The sequence below is a fragment of the Sinohyriopsis cumingii genome, chromosome 12 (genome assembly GCF_028554795.1).
Source record: "Sinohyriopsis cumingii isolate HCF-2022 chromosome 12, ASM2855479v2, whole genome shotgun sequence".
NCBI classification, from domain to species: domain Eukaryota; kingdom Metazoa; phylum Mollusca; class Bivalvia; order Unionida; family Unionidae; genus Sinohyriopsis; species Sinohyriopsis cumingii.
Genome location: NC_142972.1, coordinates 59744738 through 59764718, shown reverse-complemented (window position 1 = coordinate 59764718; position 19981 = coordinate 59744738). Strand labels below are relative to the sequence as shown.

Here is a 19981-nt window from a genome sequence, read left to right as displayed (position 1 = left end):
CCCTGTAAAATATGTCCTGAAATGAACACAACACATGCCGCCTAAAATGTGTCCTGAAAGTATCTTAGTTTATTCATACAATGTAATAAAGTCTTCCTTGAAACAGTTTTTCAAATTTGCAATAGGCTTAATATCTTTTGTGATAATAGTTTATTTGTTCATTCATACAAATATGAAGTATCCCTTAAAAAAATTAATAACAGTGTATAAATTTAGCAGAAATCACAGAAGCATACGCTATTGTTAAATCATTGATTTAATTGCAAATTCACATCAGATGAAGTCAGTCTGAGCAGATATGTCACATAAAGAACATCTGTTCATAAAGGACACATGTACATTTTAAATTCTGAAGAAAAGTACAAAATGTTTCCCCATAAAATAGCTATATGATTCCTTTCATAATTATTTTGGTATAAACTCCATATATGTACTTTTATTTTTTAATACTTGTTCAGATTTTTCCATGAATCTGGGATAATTTGCTAAAACTATTCCGGTCTGACAGTAGAGTGCATATATTATAATATTTGTTTTAAATAGTCATTATCAGTCATAAAGGACCTTGAAATTTACTCTTGGATAGTTATGTCATTGTTTATTAACTTTTGATAGTTTGAATCGTGGATCTTGTTTTTTTGTCAGTGTACTGTCAATCTCATTCTGTCGGTGTACTGTCAGTCTCATTCTGTCGGTGTACTGTCAATCTCATTCTGTCGGTGTACTGTCAGTCTCATTCTTAGTTCAGGTCTTGACTGACCTATGTAGATGTATTCACATTTCAACTGCATGTATAAATCACATTTGTAGATAGCAGTGTATCCCTTGTTCAACTTCAAATATCTTACCACTATTAAATTTAACTTAGTTTTATTCTGTAACACAGTTGGCTCCACTTAAATGCATATCGCTTAATTTCATATATTGCTTAAGTGCATAGCGAAAGTGTGGTCCTGTTTTTCATTGTAAATATACATGAATTCCGCTTATAAATGCATACTCCTTTTATATGCATAGCTTGGGTCTGGTCCCGAGGCTATGCATATAAGCAGAGTTGACTGTATCTGAAAATGTTTTACATCAGCTGGTACCACATTGGATTATCTGGACATTAGTTTCAATAAATTAATGTTTAGACTTTAGAAGAATTTGTTTTAAGTTTTGAGGTTTTCTCTGACAATTAAACTTTTCTTTTTTTCCCCAAAATAATTCTGATGTTTTTTACTACACTGTTTACATTATAATGTCAGTATCATGATGAAGCCCAAGGCCATTGTTGGACAACATATTGATTGATGAGTCACAAAAAGTGTTGTCAATATGTGCATTATGTTTTGACATTTTCGCATGCAAGGTGTGAATCAAGTCTGTGGCATGGAAGTCCTAATATCACCTGTACATGCAAGGTCTATGGTTCTCTGAAATTTTAAAAGGGAACAGCTAGAGTTATTCTTGATGCTGATTTTGATACACCATCAACAAATCTTTTTAAAACCCTAAAGTGGCATCCGCTTCAGAAGAGAACTCAATTTCAACAGGGTTTTCCTGTCTATAAATCCTTACATGGACTGGCTCCTGATTATCTTAAATTTAACTTTATATTTGTTAAAAATGTACATATGTATGAACTAGGATCCATCTCAAGCAACAGTTTTATTACCTAAACCAAATTCAGGGTTTTATAAGAAGAGTTCGGCTTTTTCTGGAGTCAAACTTTGGAATTCCTTACCACCCTATAAAAAGTCAGCTGACTTATGCCAGGCCTTTAAAAAGCTGCTTAGTCAGCATCTACAGAATCAATCATTTTGTTTGATTTAATTCAGTGATACTACTCTTTAAAATATTGTTATATCATGTACTCACCTTTAATGTTTTACGCGTGTTAACTAATTACTCATTGTATGAGTCCTTAAAGCCTTGTGCCTGTTTTATTTTAATAGTAGATAGTTATCTTGTTGTAAAAGCTTTTGTTGTCTAAAGACATTATGCATTATATATATATATATATATATATATATATATATATATATATATATATATATATATATATATATATATATATATATATATATATATATATTCACACAAGTGTGATAAGAGAAGGCCTCATGGAAGATTTATCAGTTGACCAAATGAGCTTCTTCTTTGAATAAAGTCATTATTATTATTATTATTATTATTAATGCTATTATTATTATTAGTATTATTCAATGCTTTATCATGCCCAGAAAGTGACATTTTTGAGCCTTTCTCAAGGGCACACCAAGCTGGCCTATCTACATAGCCTGATACTCAACCAAGTGAGTTATCTTCCTATTTCAGGTATGATATTAAATTCAGAGCCAGAGGGTAAGAGCAGGCAGGAATTCATAAGCACTTACTTGCATCTTTCTGACTGTGCAGTTATACATGCTTCTGCAGAACTTGGGTATCAAATGTTGAACTAAAAATGTACATTTTGTATTAAAACAAGTTGAATACTGCATGCACATACTGTATAAGGTTTTTAGGTCAGCGATTATAATTTTTTGGCTCAATGTTTGGCATAGCAACACTAGATTAATCAAATATTCAGTAAGCCTGATGTCAAACCCTGGTGATATACAATTTATTACAGTCAAGATGCAGCAGTTTCTTGTTGGCAGAGTGACATATTTAGTATGACATGGTTTGACCATTAGGTTATGAAATCAGCAAGCATTTCAACTGAAATTACTGTCTGCCATTTTACTGATGATACCATCTGAATATAGACTGAGCATTGCTGTAATGTATCTCATGGCTAAATATGACTCATTACCATAGAGTTAGATAGATTACAGGCTTTGTGACAGACTTATATGTAAACCAAAAACATCGATAGCACATAAACATATCTAAAATATCTTAAATAAAAATTAACCATTGTTCTCAAACTATCTACAGTTGTGTTGGCTAATAAGCAGCAGTGACCAGTATTTGAAAAAAAATGTTCAGGTAAGTAATTGAAAAGGTTGTTTATTACTATAAGTGTCAAATGCCCTGGAGCACTTAGAGTCAATGACAAATGAGGGATAGTTTTGTTCTTGTTGTATAACAAGTTCAGCAGAATTTGAAAGTTCTTCCTTGCATTTGCATTAATAATGTGGTTGTGTATGTACAAGAACCATCATGCATTTCAAACTGTTGGATATAATTTGATGCATTGTTTTGATGCACAATGGTCTTTGAATTTTCTCAAAAGCAAATAATGCTTTTTACTCATAGATTAATGGAGAGAATGTGGTGCGAGCATCTCACGATCGTGTAGTTAATCTGATCAGGGCATCTGGCAACACCCTAGCAATGAAGGTAGTCACTGTTCGCTCGACTGGCAGGTCCCAGGATTGGTTTGTCAACCAAGATCGCTCCAAGACCATGCCCAATCGGAAAAAGAAAGGTAACAGTCAGCTTCATCACCCTTTTGTGCCATACCCCTTCTTGTAAGTGCAGTGCTTCCTATGCACAATCTTTCTATCCACGACTCTAATATACAAGTTATGAGTCCTATTTTAATTTTTTTTATATTTAAAATTCAGAATGTTTGAAAAACAATGACTCACTTATGAATTTAAATTGTGTCTATTTCATTTGTTGATGAGTAGGATATGTCAAGCATTACTAGTATGTATCTTTCATTTGTTGATGAGTAGGATTTGCCATGCACTATGTACAAGTGTATCTGTTTCATTTGTTCATGAATAGGATATGTCAAGCATTATTAGTGTCTAATTTGTTGACGAGTAGGATATGCCAAGCATTACTAGTGTCTAATTTGTTGATGAGTAGGATATGTCAAGCATTATTAGTGTCTAATTTGTTGACAAGTAGGATATGTCAAGCATTACTAGTGTCTAATTTGTTGATGAGTAGGGTATGCCAAGCATTACTAGTATGTATCTTTCATTTGTTGATGAGTAGGATAGGCCAAGCATGACTAGTATGTATCTTTCATTTGTTGATGAGTAGGGTATGCCAAGCATTACTAGTATGTATCTTTCATTTGTTGATGAGTAGGATATGTCAAGCATTATTAGTGTCTAATTTGTTGACGAGTAGGATATGTCAAGCATTACTAGTGTCTAATTTGTTGATGAGTAGGGTATGCCAAGCATTACTAGTATGTATCTTTCATTTGTTGATGAGTAGGATATGCCAGGCATTACTAGTATGTATCTTTCATTTGTTGATGAGCAGGGTATGCCAAGCATTACTAGTATGTATCTTTCATTTGTTGATGAGTAGGATATGCCAAGCATTACTAGTATGTATCTTTCATTTGTTGATGAGTAGGGTATGCCAAGCATTACTAGTATGTATCTTTCATTTGTTGATGAGTAGGATATGCCAAGCATTACTAGTGTGTCTGTTTCATTTATTAATGAGTAGGGTATGCCATGCATTACTTGTGACTGTTTCTTTTGTTGATGAGTAGGGTATGTCATGCTCTACTAGTTTTTATGTTTCATTTGTTGATGAGTAGGTATGCCAAGCACTGATAGTATGTCTGTTTCATTTGTTGATGAATAAGTTATGGCAAGCATTACTGGCATGTTCATACAAGAGAACAGAGTGAGGTAGAGTCGTTCATTAAACAGAGCTGGTTAGTTATGTTTTATCCTGAATTTAGAAGGGGACTATTAGTGTAATCATCTATACTCACAAGTTGAGTCCCACTGCAGACAACATAGACCCTGAACTACCCTGACATAATGTGCCAGCTCACCTGGTCATGCAGTTTACAGTTGGAGAATATGTGAGAATATATGATACCCTTATATGTCTATATCTCACAGACCGAACCCAGACCGCTTAGGTGGTCTAGTGGCTAGAATATCTGCCTCTGATGCGGGAGGTCATGGGTTTGATCCCTGGTAGAGTCATACCAAAGACTTACAAAAATGATACTAACAGCTGCCTCGCTTGGCGCACAGCATTAAGAGGTTAGTGTTATGACTGGTCGGCCTGGTGTCAGGATAATGTGACTGGGTGGGACATCATGCTACATGTCTGCGGCATGATGCCCCAGTGCTAGACATCACTATAAACTGGCACGCTGTAGACATTGTAGCAATATGACTGAAAAATTGTTAAAGCTACATTAAAAATCCAAATCACACACATCACACAGACCGAACCCAAGATTTACAACACCAGTTTTTGGTGTTTTATTGGCTGCAGAGTTGAACATCCTTGTGAACGGGCTTTGGTAAGTCCAGCACTATCCTTTCAAAAGTATATCACTGTAGTAGGGCATTAGTGTTCCTGAAAGCATATATAGTTAGTGTAGTAGATCTTCAGGCAGTCATCTTTGACATGTGTGTATGATTTAGATTTCTATGTAGCTTTAACCGTTTTAGTCATATGGCTATGATGTCTGCAGTGTGGCAGTTGATAGTGATGTCTAGCAGGTCATTCATTTCTTATGAAAACATAGTCATACACACGCATACATATTTTTTCTCTTCATCAGCCCCTGAGCCTCCCAGACGAGACCCCCATACATCTTTGTCTTACAGTCGAGCAGAGGGACAGAATGTAGCAGAGGAAATGAAAGCCATGGGTAGGTTGATTGTTCATTGTTTGGAAGTATCAGTGTTGTTTATTGGTTGGAAATATAAAAAAATAACAATATGTTGACAGAGTAAAAAAAAACCTGGTTGATTTGTGTAAATTAACTCACAAATATCCAGTTGAAAGAGCATATATTAGGACCAGTCTGCAAACTGGGTTGTACTAATGTTACATCATTGAATTATTTTTTTTAAAACAAACAAAACAATGGTAGACATTAGAGTGGAGAATAAAAGATGCCATACTAATTGTTATTTCTCTCTAATTTAATTTGACAAGTTTGCGGCAATATATATAATTTGCTGAAGGTCATCAAATGATACCCAAGAAATGTATATTTTTTGTATCATCAAGTCTTTATTAAAAATTCAAGTTTATATTGAGTTTGACAGTCTTCCTTCATATAAATGTTGTTATCTCAGTACTATGAATTATCATCACATTTGGGGACCAGAGTGGTCTAAAGTGCTCTCCTTTACGGATCACTGCCATCTCACCTCTGTCTGCGTGGGTTCAAGTCTCTGATTCAGCCAATGTTGGTATGTGAGAAAGCTTGCCAGTAGCTTCTTGAGGGTCAGTGGTTCTTTCTGGGTTCTTCCTCCACCATTAATACTGGCCGCCATGTATAGCCTATCGTGTACTGAAAAATGGCCATAAACCCTACAACAACAACAACAACAACAATAAATCATCACATTTAGGTCCTCCTATTTCAGAACACCATTTCAAAATTTATAATAATTTTTGTTAGTAAGTAAAAGTTTAGGAAACAGTATGTTATTTAAGGTGATGGGGAAAAAAATTAAGTTCAAACTATAATGTTCAACTCTTTTCAAAAACATTTCATTGAATAGAAAACCATCAGACCCTGAAAGTGCTTTATTTTTAAAATCCAGAATATAACCTGCTCTTGCCTTCCCAGTGTTTGTTATATGTGTAATGGCTGAGAGATTTCTATTTCTGCAATGAATCAACATATTTACCATAATGTCAACATTATGTCACCAAATCTAAATAGTTTTTAGGTATACAGAGAGGGCAGGAATAAATTTATTTACAATACATTGTACACTGAGAATGCAGATTTGCTTTAATGAGGCCCTCATATTTTCAGAAATGAAGTCCATAAATTCTGTTTGCTATCATAATTTGTTTTAAATTAACAGGTACATGTGCAAAAGGGGGACTAATGTTAGAAACAAAGATAACTCTGAAAATTTGCATCTGGCATGACACTGCTTGATTTGTATACACACCGATTTCCAGTGCAAGTATCTCTGCATAAATATAAAGATCACAAGAATGGCAGCCATGAATATTTATTTATTATAAAGAAATGCTATAACATTATCGTGTTTTTATCTGCAAGCAAGGGTGTGATGCAAACTGGTTTAGGCAGCCCACTTTTGAGTGGCACTAACACGACATATGAATCGGTACAGATTGGAGATGATAATTGTGAAGACAAGATATTTCTGGAAAAGTAATAATTTTTATTTGCACACAAAATATTTGGACAGAAGTAAAAGTATTTTTTGATGGCAGAATATTTTGGATAAGATAAATAACTCTTACAAGACATATTTTACTTATTTGATGCAGACACCAGCAGATGAGGGTCTGCCCAGTTAACTTGAAATAACAGACCCCTTTAATTGTGTATGGTTGATTTAGTATTTGATGTTTTAATCAGTATTGCATATCCAGAATGGAATGTTTTAGATGTTGTTCAGCATATCAATGCATGTATGAGTGTATGTGTGTTTGCAATAACATTTTTATAAATTCCAAGGTTTTGGGAACTAACTTGTTCTTTGTGGCGACATATCCCTACACCATGTCACACTCATCCTCAATGCTGATTCTGAATAAAGCATGTACATAGTTTTAGGAATAGAAAAATAGCATAGACACATCTGCCAGGATATTAATTATGTAATAGAAAGTTGGGTTAGTGCCATTGTCTTTTGTTCGAAAATGTGGTACACCTAAGGAGAAATGATTAAGAATGTTTTTGTAGTATCAGTGCTTTATGCAAAGCTTTTATTGTTGTGATAATTACACTTTGACATGATCAATATGTTTAATGTAGTGCTATTGGACATCAATTTTGGGGGCTTTTTTTCTTTTCTCTTAACAAATAATGAAAACGAAAAATGCATATATCATTTTAATGATCAGTGTAACAGTGTTATGAAAGAAAATGGGTCAGTCGACCAAAAATATATATTTGGAAGTCTTTAGTAATTCATGATCTGATGTAATCCCACACGTTTTATGTTGTGGAAAGTGGGCTCAGTAGTTGCTGTACTGGTGTACTTTCTATTTTGCATATTTGATAAGATGAGTGATCCGAGTCTGGAACGTTGATCAGTTTTATATGCCAACCAAAAGGCAGAATATATTATGTTGTCTGTCTGTTATGCGGTTCATTTCTGCACAGTAACTTGAGTGGTTTACAATTTACAGTAACCAAAATGTGAATGATTTGCACATGGGTTAAGAAATAAACCAGTTAATTTTGGTGTCAAAAAATAGAGTGTTGAGAACTGTTAAGTGACAAAGTTCTTCTTCATAGACTAGACCAATCTTCTTGGATGGTTTTGCACTTGGGGAGTGGGGTAAGGAAAAAGTCTATACATTTTTGGTGTCAAAAAGTATAAGATCAAGGTCACTCACTGAAAGAAAAAAATTTATTTCTTCACAATGGCATTTGGGGTCAAAAGGTCATGGTTAACATCACGTAACAATAATAGGATTCCACATAATAACATTAGTTTCAGTAAAATCTTGGTGCATGAATAAGAGCCAGAGTTATGCAACTTACCTTTAACCAAATTTATTTTGTAGAAAAACTCGACAAGGCTATTTCTGGTGAAAGGAGAGATTCAACTACTTCAGCAGAACAGAAAACTGCCTCAATAAGGGGTCGCCATGCTGTAAAAAGAGTTTCTTGTATTGATACAGAAAATCTGGAAGTAGACCAGCAGAAAAGTAACCATATCAGCCCATCAGAGGCTAGGATCAATAAATACCACAAGGGACAAAATGGGGCTCTAGAAAGGTCTAAAAGTAACCCAGATTTGTGTGGTAAACCAGTATATGCTACACCTCAGGTGCCAGATTCAGCAAACTCATTGAATAGATCGAATGGCACACATGTGTATGATTTGTCTCATGGAGGACAACAAGGTCAACCTTCTCCAACTAACTCTAGACCAAAAGTTGTACCTCCTCAACCTCCATCACCTGGATCCAACAAATCACAACGTAAACAAGCTCCCAGCCCGCCAACTGGAGAAGCTGACATGCCTAACAAATCTGAGGTGGTGTCAATCACCACAAACAGAAAGTCCCAGTATGTAAGTGTGCCACACCCAGGCAAGCCTATAGAAGGGTCCCAATTTGAATCCAGTTTCAGACCAGGGACTTCTGCCAAACTAACTGAGGAGCCAGCTACCACAGTTCCTTCACTGGAACAATCCAAGCTCAAACCGGGACATACACGAAGCTCCAGTACAGGATCTGGGCTCATTAAAATGGTGACAGTTCCATTAAGTAATGTACCAAAAGAGGATTCTGGGAAAAAGAGAACCTTGGCCGAGGACAAAGTGCGTGATAGTGCTGCGGACTCCATGAAGTCCTATCCCAGTGCTCAGTTGCTAGTAACAGCTGATGTACATACCAGCATTAAGGATAAAAAGAATTCTAAACTCCATGAGCCAGAACCGGACTATGACATTGACAGTGGGGATGAAAAGAAAAACTTTGAACCCAAAGCTCAGGTGTCAGCAGAAAATAATCATAAAGTGACTCTTATTTCTGTGGGTGTAGAGTCTAAGAAAAAACCTGCACCTGGTAGCAAAAGATATACCATCCACTCAACTATCCCAGCTGAAAAACCAGAAGAGAGCATTGAAATGCAAGATGTTTTTATTCCACCCAGACCTGCAGGACCTGCACCCATACCTCCTAAAAATGAAGAGAGGACATGGGCAGGATCTAGGAGGTCATCATTTCAAAGTGAATCTAGTCAACCCAACTCAGGGAATTCTTCCCCTAGAGATATGGAGGTCAGAATGCAGAAGAATGTGCTGGCACCACCACCACCACCACCACCTGCACCACCACCACCTCCTGTACCACGTTCTCCTAAATCAGAAATACGCTTTAGCCAGATCAGAGAAATGAATGCAGATAAACCTGCCTTGCCAACAGAGGACATCCTGGCAGCAGTTGCCAAAAGAAAGCAAAGACTTGAGGTGGATGGACCAAGGATCACCATGAACAAACCTGAGGTGAAGCCAAGCCCAAGGGATAGAACTCAGGTAGCAATATTAGAAGCCGTTGCAAAGCGGAGGACAGCGCTCCAGCATCAGTCAGAGACAGCTGTGGTTGATAGTATAGAGAACCAACTTCAAAAAACCAAGAAACTGCAGGCAGCAAAGTTCAGCTTTACAATGAATCAAAGGTCAAACCTCTCTAGTGAAACAAATGTCAAGGTTAACACTAATGACAACAGCAAAAGTTATGAAGCCACTGATAAAGTACAGTCCAAACCACATTTCTTGCCAGTGAATTCAAAACCAACCAAAACTGAGGAAAAATCAAAACAACCTGTTAAAGCAGACATAAAAAGTTCCCATCCAACCACCAAGCCGGTGGAACTTTCAATAAAGATTGGTGCCAGATCTTCAGGAGACTCATTGCCCTCAATGACTGAACTAAAGCCTAAAATACTACAAAAATCAGACAGTACAAAAACAAAAGTTGAAACTGTTGGAAAGACAACATTGCAAAAGCCTGATATCAAGAAGGAGGCTACCAAGCCAAACATTGAAGTTCAGAACATAGGAAAGCATGAGGAGAAAACGGAGGACAATGGAGTTAAAATGAGACCAAAGAAAAGTGATGAAACAGGCCAAAATGGAAATGACAAAAGTAACAGAAATTCAGACTTTGTGCAATTGGCTGAAATCAAACGGCAAGAATGGCTACAAAGAAGAGCATCACAGTCCAATAAATCTAATTCTACTTCTAAACAAACCAGTCCAGACACATCAAAACCAGGTTCACCAGATAGGTCCTGGAAGAAGGGCTTGATACAGATAAAACCAGTCTCAGACAAACCAATTGGCTCAGCAGTAATAATGAAGGATGCTACTACTGACCAATCCAACACAGATACAATGCTGAAAGGTCAGACTGTAAATGGGGATGTTAATCATAATGATCGTAATAGGCAGTCCAAAAATGTGAATAGTGTCAAATCTCCGCCTTCTGCATTCCGAGATAGGAAGGAAGTTAATGCAGTTGTGCAACTTGAAATAATACCTCCTCCATCAAGTTTCCTGTCTGAGAGTAGCACGGACATAGATATAAATAACCATCATAGTAATGGACCATCATTTTCACCTGATTCAGCCAGTATAGTGTCATCATTGTCGACTCTTTCTTCACTGTCAGGGGATCATAATGACACTGATCAACATGGTTATGAGGATATGATAGCCCCACCACCCCCAGGGTTTGACGATGGAACAAATTCTGCAGACAGTTTCGATGAGGTGGCAAAAGTGATCCCACCTCCCCCAGAGTTTGGTAACGGTTACCCTTCAGATAAAAATGCCAGACCTTTCACTTCAAAACCAGTTGAATCTTGGTTATGTAATGATGTTCTGGATTGGCTGGAGAGTTTGAATATGGGCCAATACAAAAGCAGTTTTCAGCAGAATTCAGTTGATGGCAAAAACCTTCTGTCATTCACAAGAAGTAATTTCATAGAATTAGGTGTGACTCAAGTTGGACATAGAATGAACCTGGAGAGATCTATAAAAAAACTTGCCATGCATCAAAGTCATTCCAATATCATTGAATCAGAGAGGTTATAGAACATTAGTGGAAATGTTTTGAAACAATCAACAAAAATTTGCCATTCACTTTGTCATGTGGATATTTATAGATGTTGCCCAATAATGAGTTGAGTGACAGTTATTGTCTGTGATTTACAAGTATTTTATATTATATTGTAATTCTGTGGAGACGTTTCATTTTTGGATTATTTTCAAACTCAAATGACTGTAATGTTGTCCAACAAAGAGTCATTTCTGAGAAGAGTATATGTACAACCACAACAAAGTAACAACACTTTGAAGCTACTGTGAAAGATGTATAGATTGTAAAGATGATTTATTCATTTCAGAGTATTTAAAAAAATCATAGATTCAGTCATTTTACTGTCTGTAATAATTAATAATTGTTATTAATTTGTTTCGCTTTTATGTAAGGACAAAATAATGAATGTTCCTGTGTGTACATAAATCAGGAAACTGGTGGAAATGACCAAAAGGAATAATTTATATTCGACGAATGAAAATGTGAAATATTTTCAGATAAAACTGTTTTGATGTGCAATGTTTGGATTTAGCCAGGATAACCTACATTCCAATAAAAAAAATTGTCCTTGTCAGTTCAGGTAAACATGATTTAAATTAGCAGTTAAAAATGAATCTGCATTCATTGTATGTTATATGATAAACAATTGCAGAATTCTTGCCAATTTATGAAATGTCTAAAAATGATCAGAATATGTGGAAATAATGTCTAACATTGATTGAAATCTATGAAAATCATACATCTTAATTGTAAGCTCTGCATTTATTAATTTGGTAAATAGCCCATGTATTTAGAAAATTGATTTTTTCTTCTTCTTCAAATGAATTGGCAAATGTTTATTTTTCATTTCTGGAAAAGACATGGAGCATTCCTATAGTTTGTAGAGTAGAAGGTCAAAATCAATGTTCGTGATGTGCATTTGAGAATTACTTTCATGTTGCTGATGGCTGTCTCATCTTTGTGTCATTATTTGTTTGGTACCAGTTCTGTCTTAGGGACTTCATAGCAAACTCAGTTAAATGTTAACCTCCACATTACTCATCCATTATTATTCACCACTGTAAATGAAATGTTAACTTCTGAAGAAAAAAATACATATGAAAAAAAGTATGCTGAATATGTAATTATTATTTATAGCATTGAAACTTGGCACATCAGAGAAAAAACTCTGATTTCAGAAAATTTTGAAAATTATTCAAACGTTATATATCAAATGTACTTTGGGAATTAAATCTTGTATGACAGTTTTTTTTCTCTGTTGTTTCAAATATCTTTCTGCAGGGAAGTTGACAAACAGGTTAATTTTCCTGGTTATGATTCGCATGCATAATCTAAGCTCAAAGAAATAGATTCAAAAGTCGTGAATTCCCCCCCCCCCATCAGACTTTCGTCATATGTAATAATGAAGAAATTTCTCCATAAATGTATCAACTCTCACGGCGTGTTCTCACCAAAATTCCATTCACAAGAGTATGATTTTAAAGAGGTTTCAGAAATCATAGAATCACAAATTGTCACCCTGTTCTTCCATTATCATAATGAAAAAGAAACGTATAAAGTGAATGGATTGACTTGTGCATATTGTTGGTTATGTCACCTCACTAGAAACCTGCGTAGTTATTTGTCATTTTCAGTTTGCAACATTTATTTGTTGAGTTTCGAACACCTTAATTCATGTGCACAAAGAGTCAAAAGCATCAGCAAGCATTTGATACTGTGCACTGCAAAAATCCCAAGATTGATCTGCATGCAGGTGTAAAAATTGTTGCACCCAAATAAATTGATCAGTGGAATGATTTCCAAAAGTACCAGGTTATTTTGGATTCCACCACTGTTTAAACAAACAGCATAACATTACAATTGTTCATATATACACAGTGATTCCATGGTGTACACAACAAAATTTGTTCTCACCAAAACAATCAGGTTGAGCTCCAGCTGTTTAATGGTCTAAGGGAGATAATCTCTCAGAACTTTGCAGAGCTATGATTATAGCCCTTGTTTTTGTTGGTTAATTTATGTATGTAGTAATTTGTTAACAGAAGTAAGTAACTGCCTATTTTGTCACTATGTATTAATCATACTCGACACTAATCAGCAAAATATTTGACTTGGATGATACCAATTCAGTACTTATTGTTGAATTTTGTAGCATTTTTAAAAACCATTTTATAGCACTCAGTTCATCAATTATGAGTTCTTTATATGCATTACAGAGGCATTCATTGCTTTGCAGGAGCACATGGTAGATGCAGATTATGTCTGGATAAAATAATGATGTAAATAACAGACGCTGGATTTAATTGACTTTCCAATGGTCTCGATGGGTGATAATTGACGTACAAATACCATCTGTACTTGTAAAACAAGCCCAACTGCAAAATGCACAGAACCAGATCTGCTGGTGCATAATGCGCCTACATCTGGGTCTTTGCAGTTTGGTAGGAGTAATCATTATAACAAACAACATAGTCCCTGATCTGTTGGCACATTATGCTACCACAGAGCAGGATCTTTGTTGTTTGCTGTTTGACTTGACTTACAAGCAGGTTTAAACAGTAATGTTTACTGTACCTCTTGATTCTTCATAGTACTAGTGCACACTGTAATAATATCAGTCTGTACTAGTTTAATCAATTTAGGTATGACAGGTTTATTAAGTGAGATGCATAAACTTGTAGAATTTGCATTGCATTGTCTCTATTCTTACCTGCAGTTTAAGACTAGTGTAGTAATGTAACTGATAAAATATTCGACCATAATCAGGCTGGTTCCTGATGGAATAGGATGCAGGCAATTTTATTATGTCTGCCATATATGATTGGCATAATTGTACATGCTGATTAAATATATTTTTGTTGGAAGCAAATCATATACTCCTCTTTTTTTGTGTGTAGTACATAAAATTGAAAGGTGAAGGATGTTTTTTTTTGTAATAAACATCCTTATCAGTGCTCATTAGTAAACAAAAGTTCATGTTTGCTAAACATTTGGGACAGTAATAGTATTGGACATATATGATATATTACTATTTCTATATAAGCTGCACTGTTTCGTATGTATTATCAGCATGTGATTTCAAAATTAGTTCCATTTTAGCTCACCTGTCATCTAGATTTTACACAGTATTAATGTATTTGACTTTGCATAAAAGTAAATATTTAAAGTGAAGTTATAAAAGCATGTGTACATTTTCATCAAATTTCCTTAAATTTACTAAGTTTATAGCCACTTGTGATGCAGTGATATTGTATCTTTAACAAGGTTACTTCCCTCCATCACATCTTTGATAAACTACAATCTTCATTACGAAGAACAAGAAAGGCTTCGGGTTTCTTGCTAAAATTCAGTGATGGAATATTTTTCATCTTTTTTTTCTCTACAGTGTGCATTAATCTTAATTTCCTTGATACACCTACCTTGACAAATTTACCTATTGAGTACTTTCAGATTAAAGAAGAAAACAAAATATTTCCATAATCATGTTATAGTAATATTGCCCTAAAATATGAAAAACAATGGACACAAAGGAAGACAACTCTGTAGATAATGAGAGCTGTCTATTGGTACGAACACCAGTATACTAAAATTGAAAATATTTGCATCATATTGTCTGTTTGCATCTGATTTATGTCAAGGAGTTTAAAAGATTAAATATTCCCAATGAGATTTCAGTGCAGTTTTCAAAACAGTGTACTTTACTTATGTATGGTGAAACTTCCCTTGACTGGTCCTTCATTATTGTGGTTTAGCTCGACAGCTTGACTACATATTTTGGTCCTAATAAAGCTATTCTACTGCTGAACAAATCTCTCATCTGGCTGTCTCTATGAAACTGCCTAAATGATCCCAAAAGTGACCAGTTTAGGGAAGTGTCACAGTACAGCTCTAGACTTGATATGCATTTATGATGCCAAGATGATTTTGCATTTAAGATTTGCCACTTAACAGCATTTGCAAGAGTTAAGTCCCCTGACTAATACGGTTGCAAGTCTTTTTAAATAAGGTTAGTGAGAGAGAAGTTTTAGACCTAAAGAAAAATTAGATCAACTGTCTTCACTCGTGGTTTTTTTATAGCCTTTATTTATCAAAATGTTTTACTTACTCAGGCTAGATTTGGGGCCAGATTCCAAAGTCATTATGGCTTATCAGATGCATATTGTATGTCCATCTACTTATTCATCCATCTTGAGCATCAACACTGACGTTAGGGTTTGCATTTTGGTCATTTTTAACACACTGTTGTTTATAGCCCATGTATGATGACTTGGTATGTAAATATTTAATGGTGAAAAATACAGTCATTGGGAACACTAGATCATTGATGCATGTTTAATAGTTCTGAGATTTTTGGTTATCTACATACTCATCGTAGATTATGTTTCATTCAGAGTGACTTGTGTATAACCTTTGCATTGTGCTTAGTGTTGCAGACACTATTGCCTGCAATTATGTTACTTGTGACAGATGTGTCATGAAGAGTGTTACGTCCAGATTACACCAACCTACTTTTTTATCCAGTTTTGCAGACACTATATTTCTGCAGAATCATGTGGCTGCGTCATATCAAGTACTACACTTTTCGGTCACAGCTAAGTCACCGTGACCTAATTTCACTCCAGTCATCTGCATTAAACCTTGTGTTTAGCACATATATGTTGAGTGATGTTACTTCTTGATCTAAAGGAAACATCATCTGAATTCGTAACTTTCAAGCAGACTGTTGAGAAAATCACTGTTTTTGATGCAGTAACATTTAGGAAGCAAAAAGGGGGAAAATCAAGAAATGAACATTTCGTAATTGTTCGAACATAAAATATTATGAATTTAATGCAGAAATGCTTTAATCTTTTGAGCTGGTTCTTAAATACATGTGTGGCACTTGAACGAAGCACATCTTAACACACACATGAAAGCCAACTCTTATAAAGAAACTTACCTTTATACCTGGATATTCTGCTCAGTATTGTAGATTTGAAACTTAAATAATTTGACTTTGACTTAATTTGTTGAAGGTCAGAGTATTGTAAAGAGAAAATTCATGTGGTATACCTATCTGTTTTGATGATTGATGTATGAGATTTAAACTGGGAGACTTGGACTTAAAAGTTTGTGCTATGTTGTGACTCCACGATAGTTTTTTTATTACTTGTTTCATCTATATATCAAGGATGTACATTTTGTATAAAAAGCCTATATTATCTTGTGTACTCGAGTCTTAGATTCTGTAAATGTATGCAGACCACACTAACTATAAATATAGATATAATCAGAACCTATAAATACAAGGAAATTTAAGTGATTTGTGAATAGTGATTTGTTCAATATGATTAATATAGGTTATATGGACCAAAATGTATATAATTGTGCTTCATTCCAGTAGATATTTTTTAAATGTGAAAATGGAATAAATCTGACTTAGTTATGAACATGTACATTTTGCATTGAAAATAGTCTTTCATTTTGTGTATTATGCACATTGTTGAATTTTTATGTAAATTGTACTATAATTATGTAAAGAACAATATTCATCTTTAACCATAATAAAGACAAACTAAATGAAGTTGTTTGATTCTTTTATTTTTGTTTTCTCTTTTTAAAGCCCACTAAAAGCATGAAGTAAGTATTCAATACATGCATTCCTTGAAGATTCTTAATACTTTTAATGGTTATTTTATTGCTGAACCCTTCCCTAAATTGCCAGTTGGTTTCTTTTTGAAGTTTAAATAAAGTTTAAAGGTTAACCCAACTTTAATACTGCATGTTGGCACAGACACCTGTAAACATCACCTAACACCCAAGCTTAATAAACTTAATTTCTCCTACTTTGAATGCACTAGAAATTATATCATTTTGTACAACACCACAGTGGCACTGATGCCAGTCTACTGTCATCTTTCATGGTAAGAGAACCAGAGGACACCAGAAACTTGAGATATATTGAAAGGTTTCTGAATGGAAGATTGCACATGGTGACTTTATGTATTATAAATCAATAATCAGTTTTCACCTACTTGGTAGATATGTCAAGGAAAACATCCCAAACAAGCTTCATGAGATCACATTAGTCGAGGAAAACATCACAAACTAGTTTCATGAGATCACATTAGTCAAGGAAAACATCACAAACAAGCTTCATGAGATCACATTAGTCAAGGAAAACATCACAAACAAGCCTCATGAGATCACAATAATCAAGGAAAACATCACAAACAAGTTTCATGAGATCACATTAGTCAAGGAAAACATTACAAACAAGCTTCATGAGATCACATTAGTCAAGGAAAACATCACAAACAAGCTTCATGAGATCACATTAGTCCAGGAAAACATCACAAACAAGCTTCACGAGATCACATTAGTCAAGGAAAACATTACAAACAAGCTTCACGAGATCAGATTAGTCAAGGAAAACATCACAAGCTTCATGAGATCACATTAGTCAAGGAAAACATCACAAACAAGCTTCATGAGATCACATTAGTCAAGGAAAACATCACAAACAAGTTTCATGAGATCACATTAGTCAAGGAAAACATTACAAACAAGTTTCATGAGATCACATTAGTCAAGGAAAACATCACAAACAAGTTTCATGAGATCACATTAGTCAAGGAAAACATCACAAACCAGCTTAATTAGATCACAGTACCGGTAGTCATGGTAGAATGACAGAACTTATCTACTGGTAGAACAAATCACAGAAGAGCTTATGAAATGGCCTGATGTACCCTCATTTCTCATTCCCTGTTTATTATATCAATTAGTACCGGTTTGTTATCGCTATTCATGAACCACTTGGAGGACTGCCTTCAAACTTTACACACACATTCATTCCATGGTTTAGTTAGTCCTAAATGAAAAAGGTGCTACATGTACTCAGATATGCAATATGGCCACCACAATGGCCATATTAAAAATCTCATTGCTATTCCTGAATAGATTGTCATATCAACATAGGATTTTCACTAAAAGACTTTATGATCTCTGGTTGGTCTTAAATTGGGAGGGGGGAGACATCCAACCTTTCTTGGCAGGGAGCCAAAACATAAAATGCTTAATGTGTGCTGTTTGAGCAATAACAGTTCCTTATCACTAACATAAAGGGCTGGAAGCTGGACATGCCAGTCTTAAATAAAAATGGTGCCTATCTGATGTCCAGTATTGCCAATACAGTAGCTACTGTACTGTGAAATTTTGCTATTGTTATTCCTCCTGTATTGATGGTCATATCAACTTGGGGTTTTCACTAAAAGACTTTCTTTTATGTCTGTTTGGTCCTAAATGAATATAGTGCTGACCTGATGGCCACCATCTTGAAAATCTTGTTATTGCTGCAATTCTGAATGGATTGTTGTATTAACATTGGTTTTCACTAAAAGACTTCTTTTGAAGAATAGTACCAAATTAACAGCCAATATGGCTGCTATAGCATCCATCTTAAAAATCTTTATCACAAAGTCATATTAACATGGATTTTTCACCAGATGACTTATTATCATGTCCAGTTGGTCTTTAATGAAAATATAATGCTGAGCTGATGTCCGATATGGCCTCCACAGCAGCCATCTTGAAAATATGATTCCTATTCCTCATGAATGGAAAGTCATATCTCAAAAATAGTTATCTTTTCTCCTCTCCAGAAGGATGGCTCTATCAACATAGAGTTTCCACCAACAGACTTCTTATGATACCTAAAATATAAAGCCTGAACTTCAATTTAAAGATGGGTGTCAATCCTACCTGAATTGCAATGTTATCCAAATTTATCCCCTGTTCATAAGCTAGATGTCGCTATGAAAAAGAAACTGGGTGATGATATAATTTCTATTATCTTATATTGATAGCTGTTTGTTTTGAAGCCGGGTTATCCATTTCATGAATGTCCTGGAGGTGTTCCTTTAATTTAGCTTGAAATTTTTAATGTGTCAACCAGAACTATTCCCTCTGATAAGTTGCAAAGAAACAAAACAGGTCAGGAACTGATAGTGACTACACTACCCAAGCAGATGGGAGAAAATCCATCCACATTCCTTCAGGCATTACTTTCTTATGATACCTAGTTCATCCTAAATCAAAATGGTACCAGCTATATTCCAATATGGCTGCCACAATGTCTTAAAATATTGTTGTCACTACTCCTCCCCCAAATGGATGAGCAATATGACACTTGGTTTACATCAAAAGACTTATAATGATGTCCACTTTGTCCTAAATGAAAATGGTTCCATGCTTATATCCAATATGTTAACCACAGCAGCCAAATATGAAAATCATATTGTTGAAAAAATTGGTGAAGGTTCAACACTTGAGAGTTAAATGGAGAAATGGTCTCGTCTTGAAGATCTGGAAACTGTTTTTGCCCAGTAGAGCATCATGGGACTTGTGTTTTTTAGTATATCAACTTATACCAAGTGAGACAGAAAATTTATTATATAAACTTTAAGAAAAAGCTTTTTGATGCTTGATTTAATGTTTATGGCACAGTTGCACA

At 35.0% G+C, this 19981-nt stretch overlaps 1 protein-coding gene across 2 annotated transcripts in view; it reads left to right on the top strand.

The window, feature by feature from the left end:
* Positions 1-17050, top strand: part of LOC149786558 (uncharacterized) — a 206657-nt gene extending 189607 nt beyond the window's left edge. For both annotated transcript variants that reach the window (XM_089977064.1, XM_089977065.1), the window contains 3 exons: positions 3247-3418; positions 5492-5581; positions 8443-17050. In XM_089977064.1, coding sequence (XP_089833190.1) covers positions 3247-3418; positions 5492-5581; positions 8443-11483 — 3303 coding nt within the window. In that variant the 3' untranslated portion in view covers positions 11484-17050. The remainder of the gene's footprint in view (positions 1-3246; positions 3419-5491; positions 5582-8442) is intronic.
* Positions 17051-19981: the final 2931 nt, after the last annotated feature.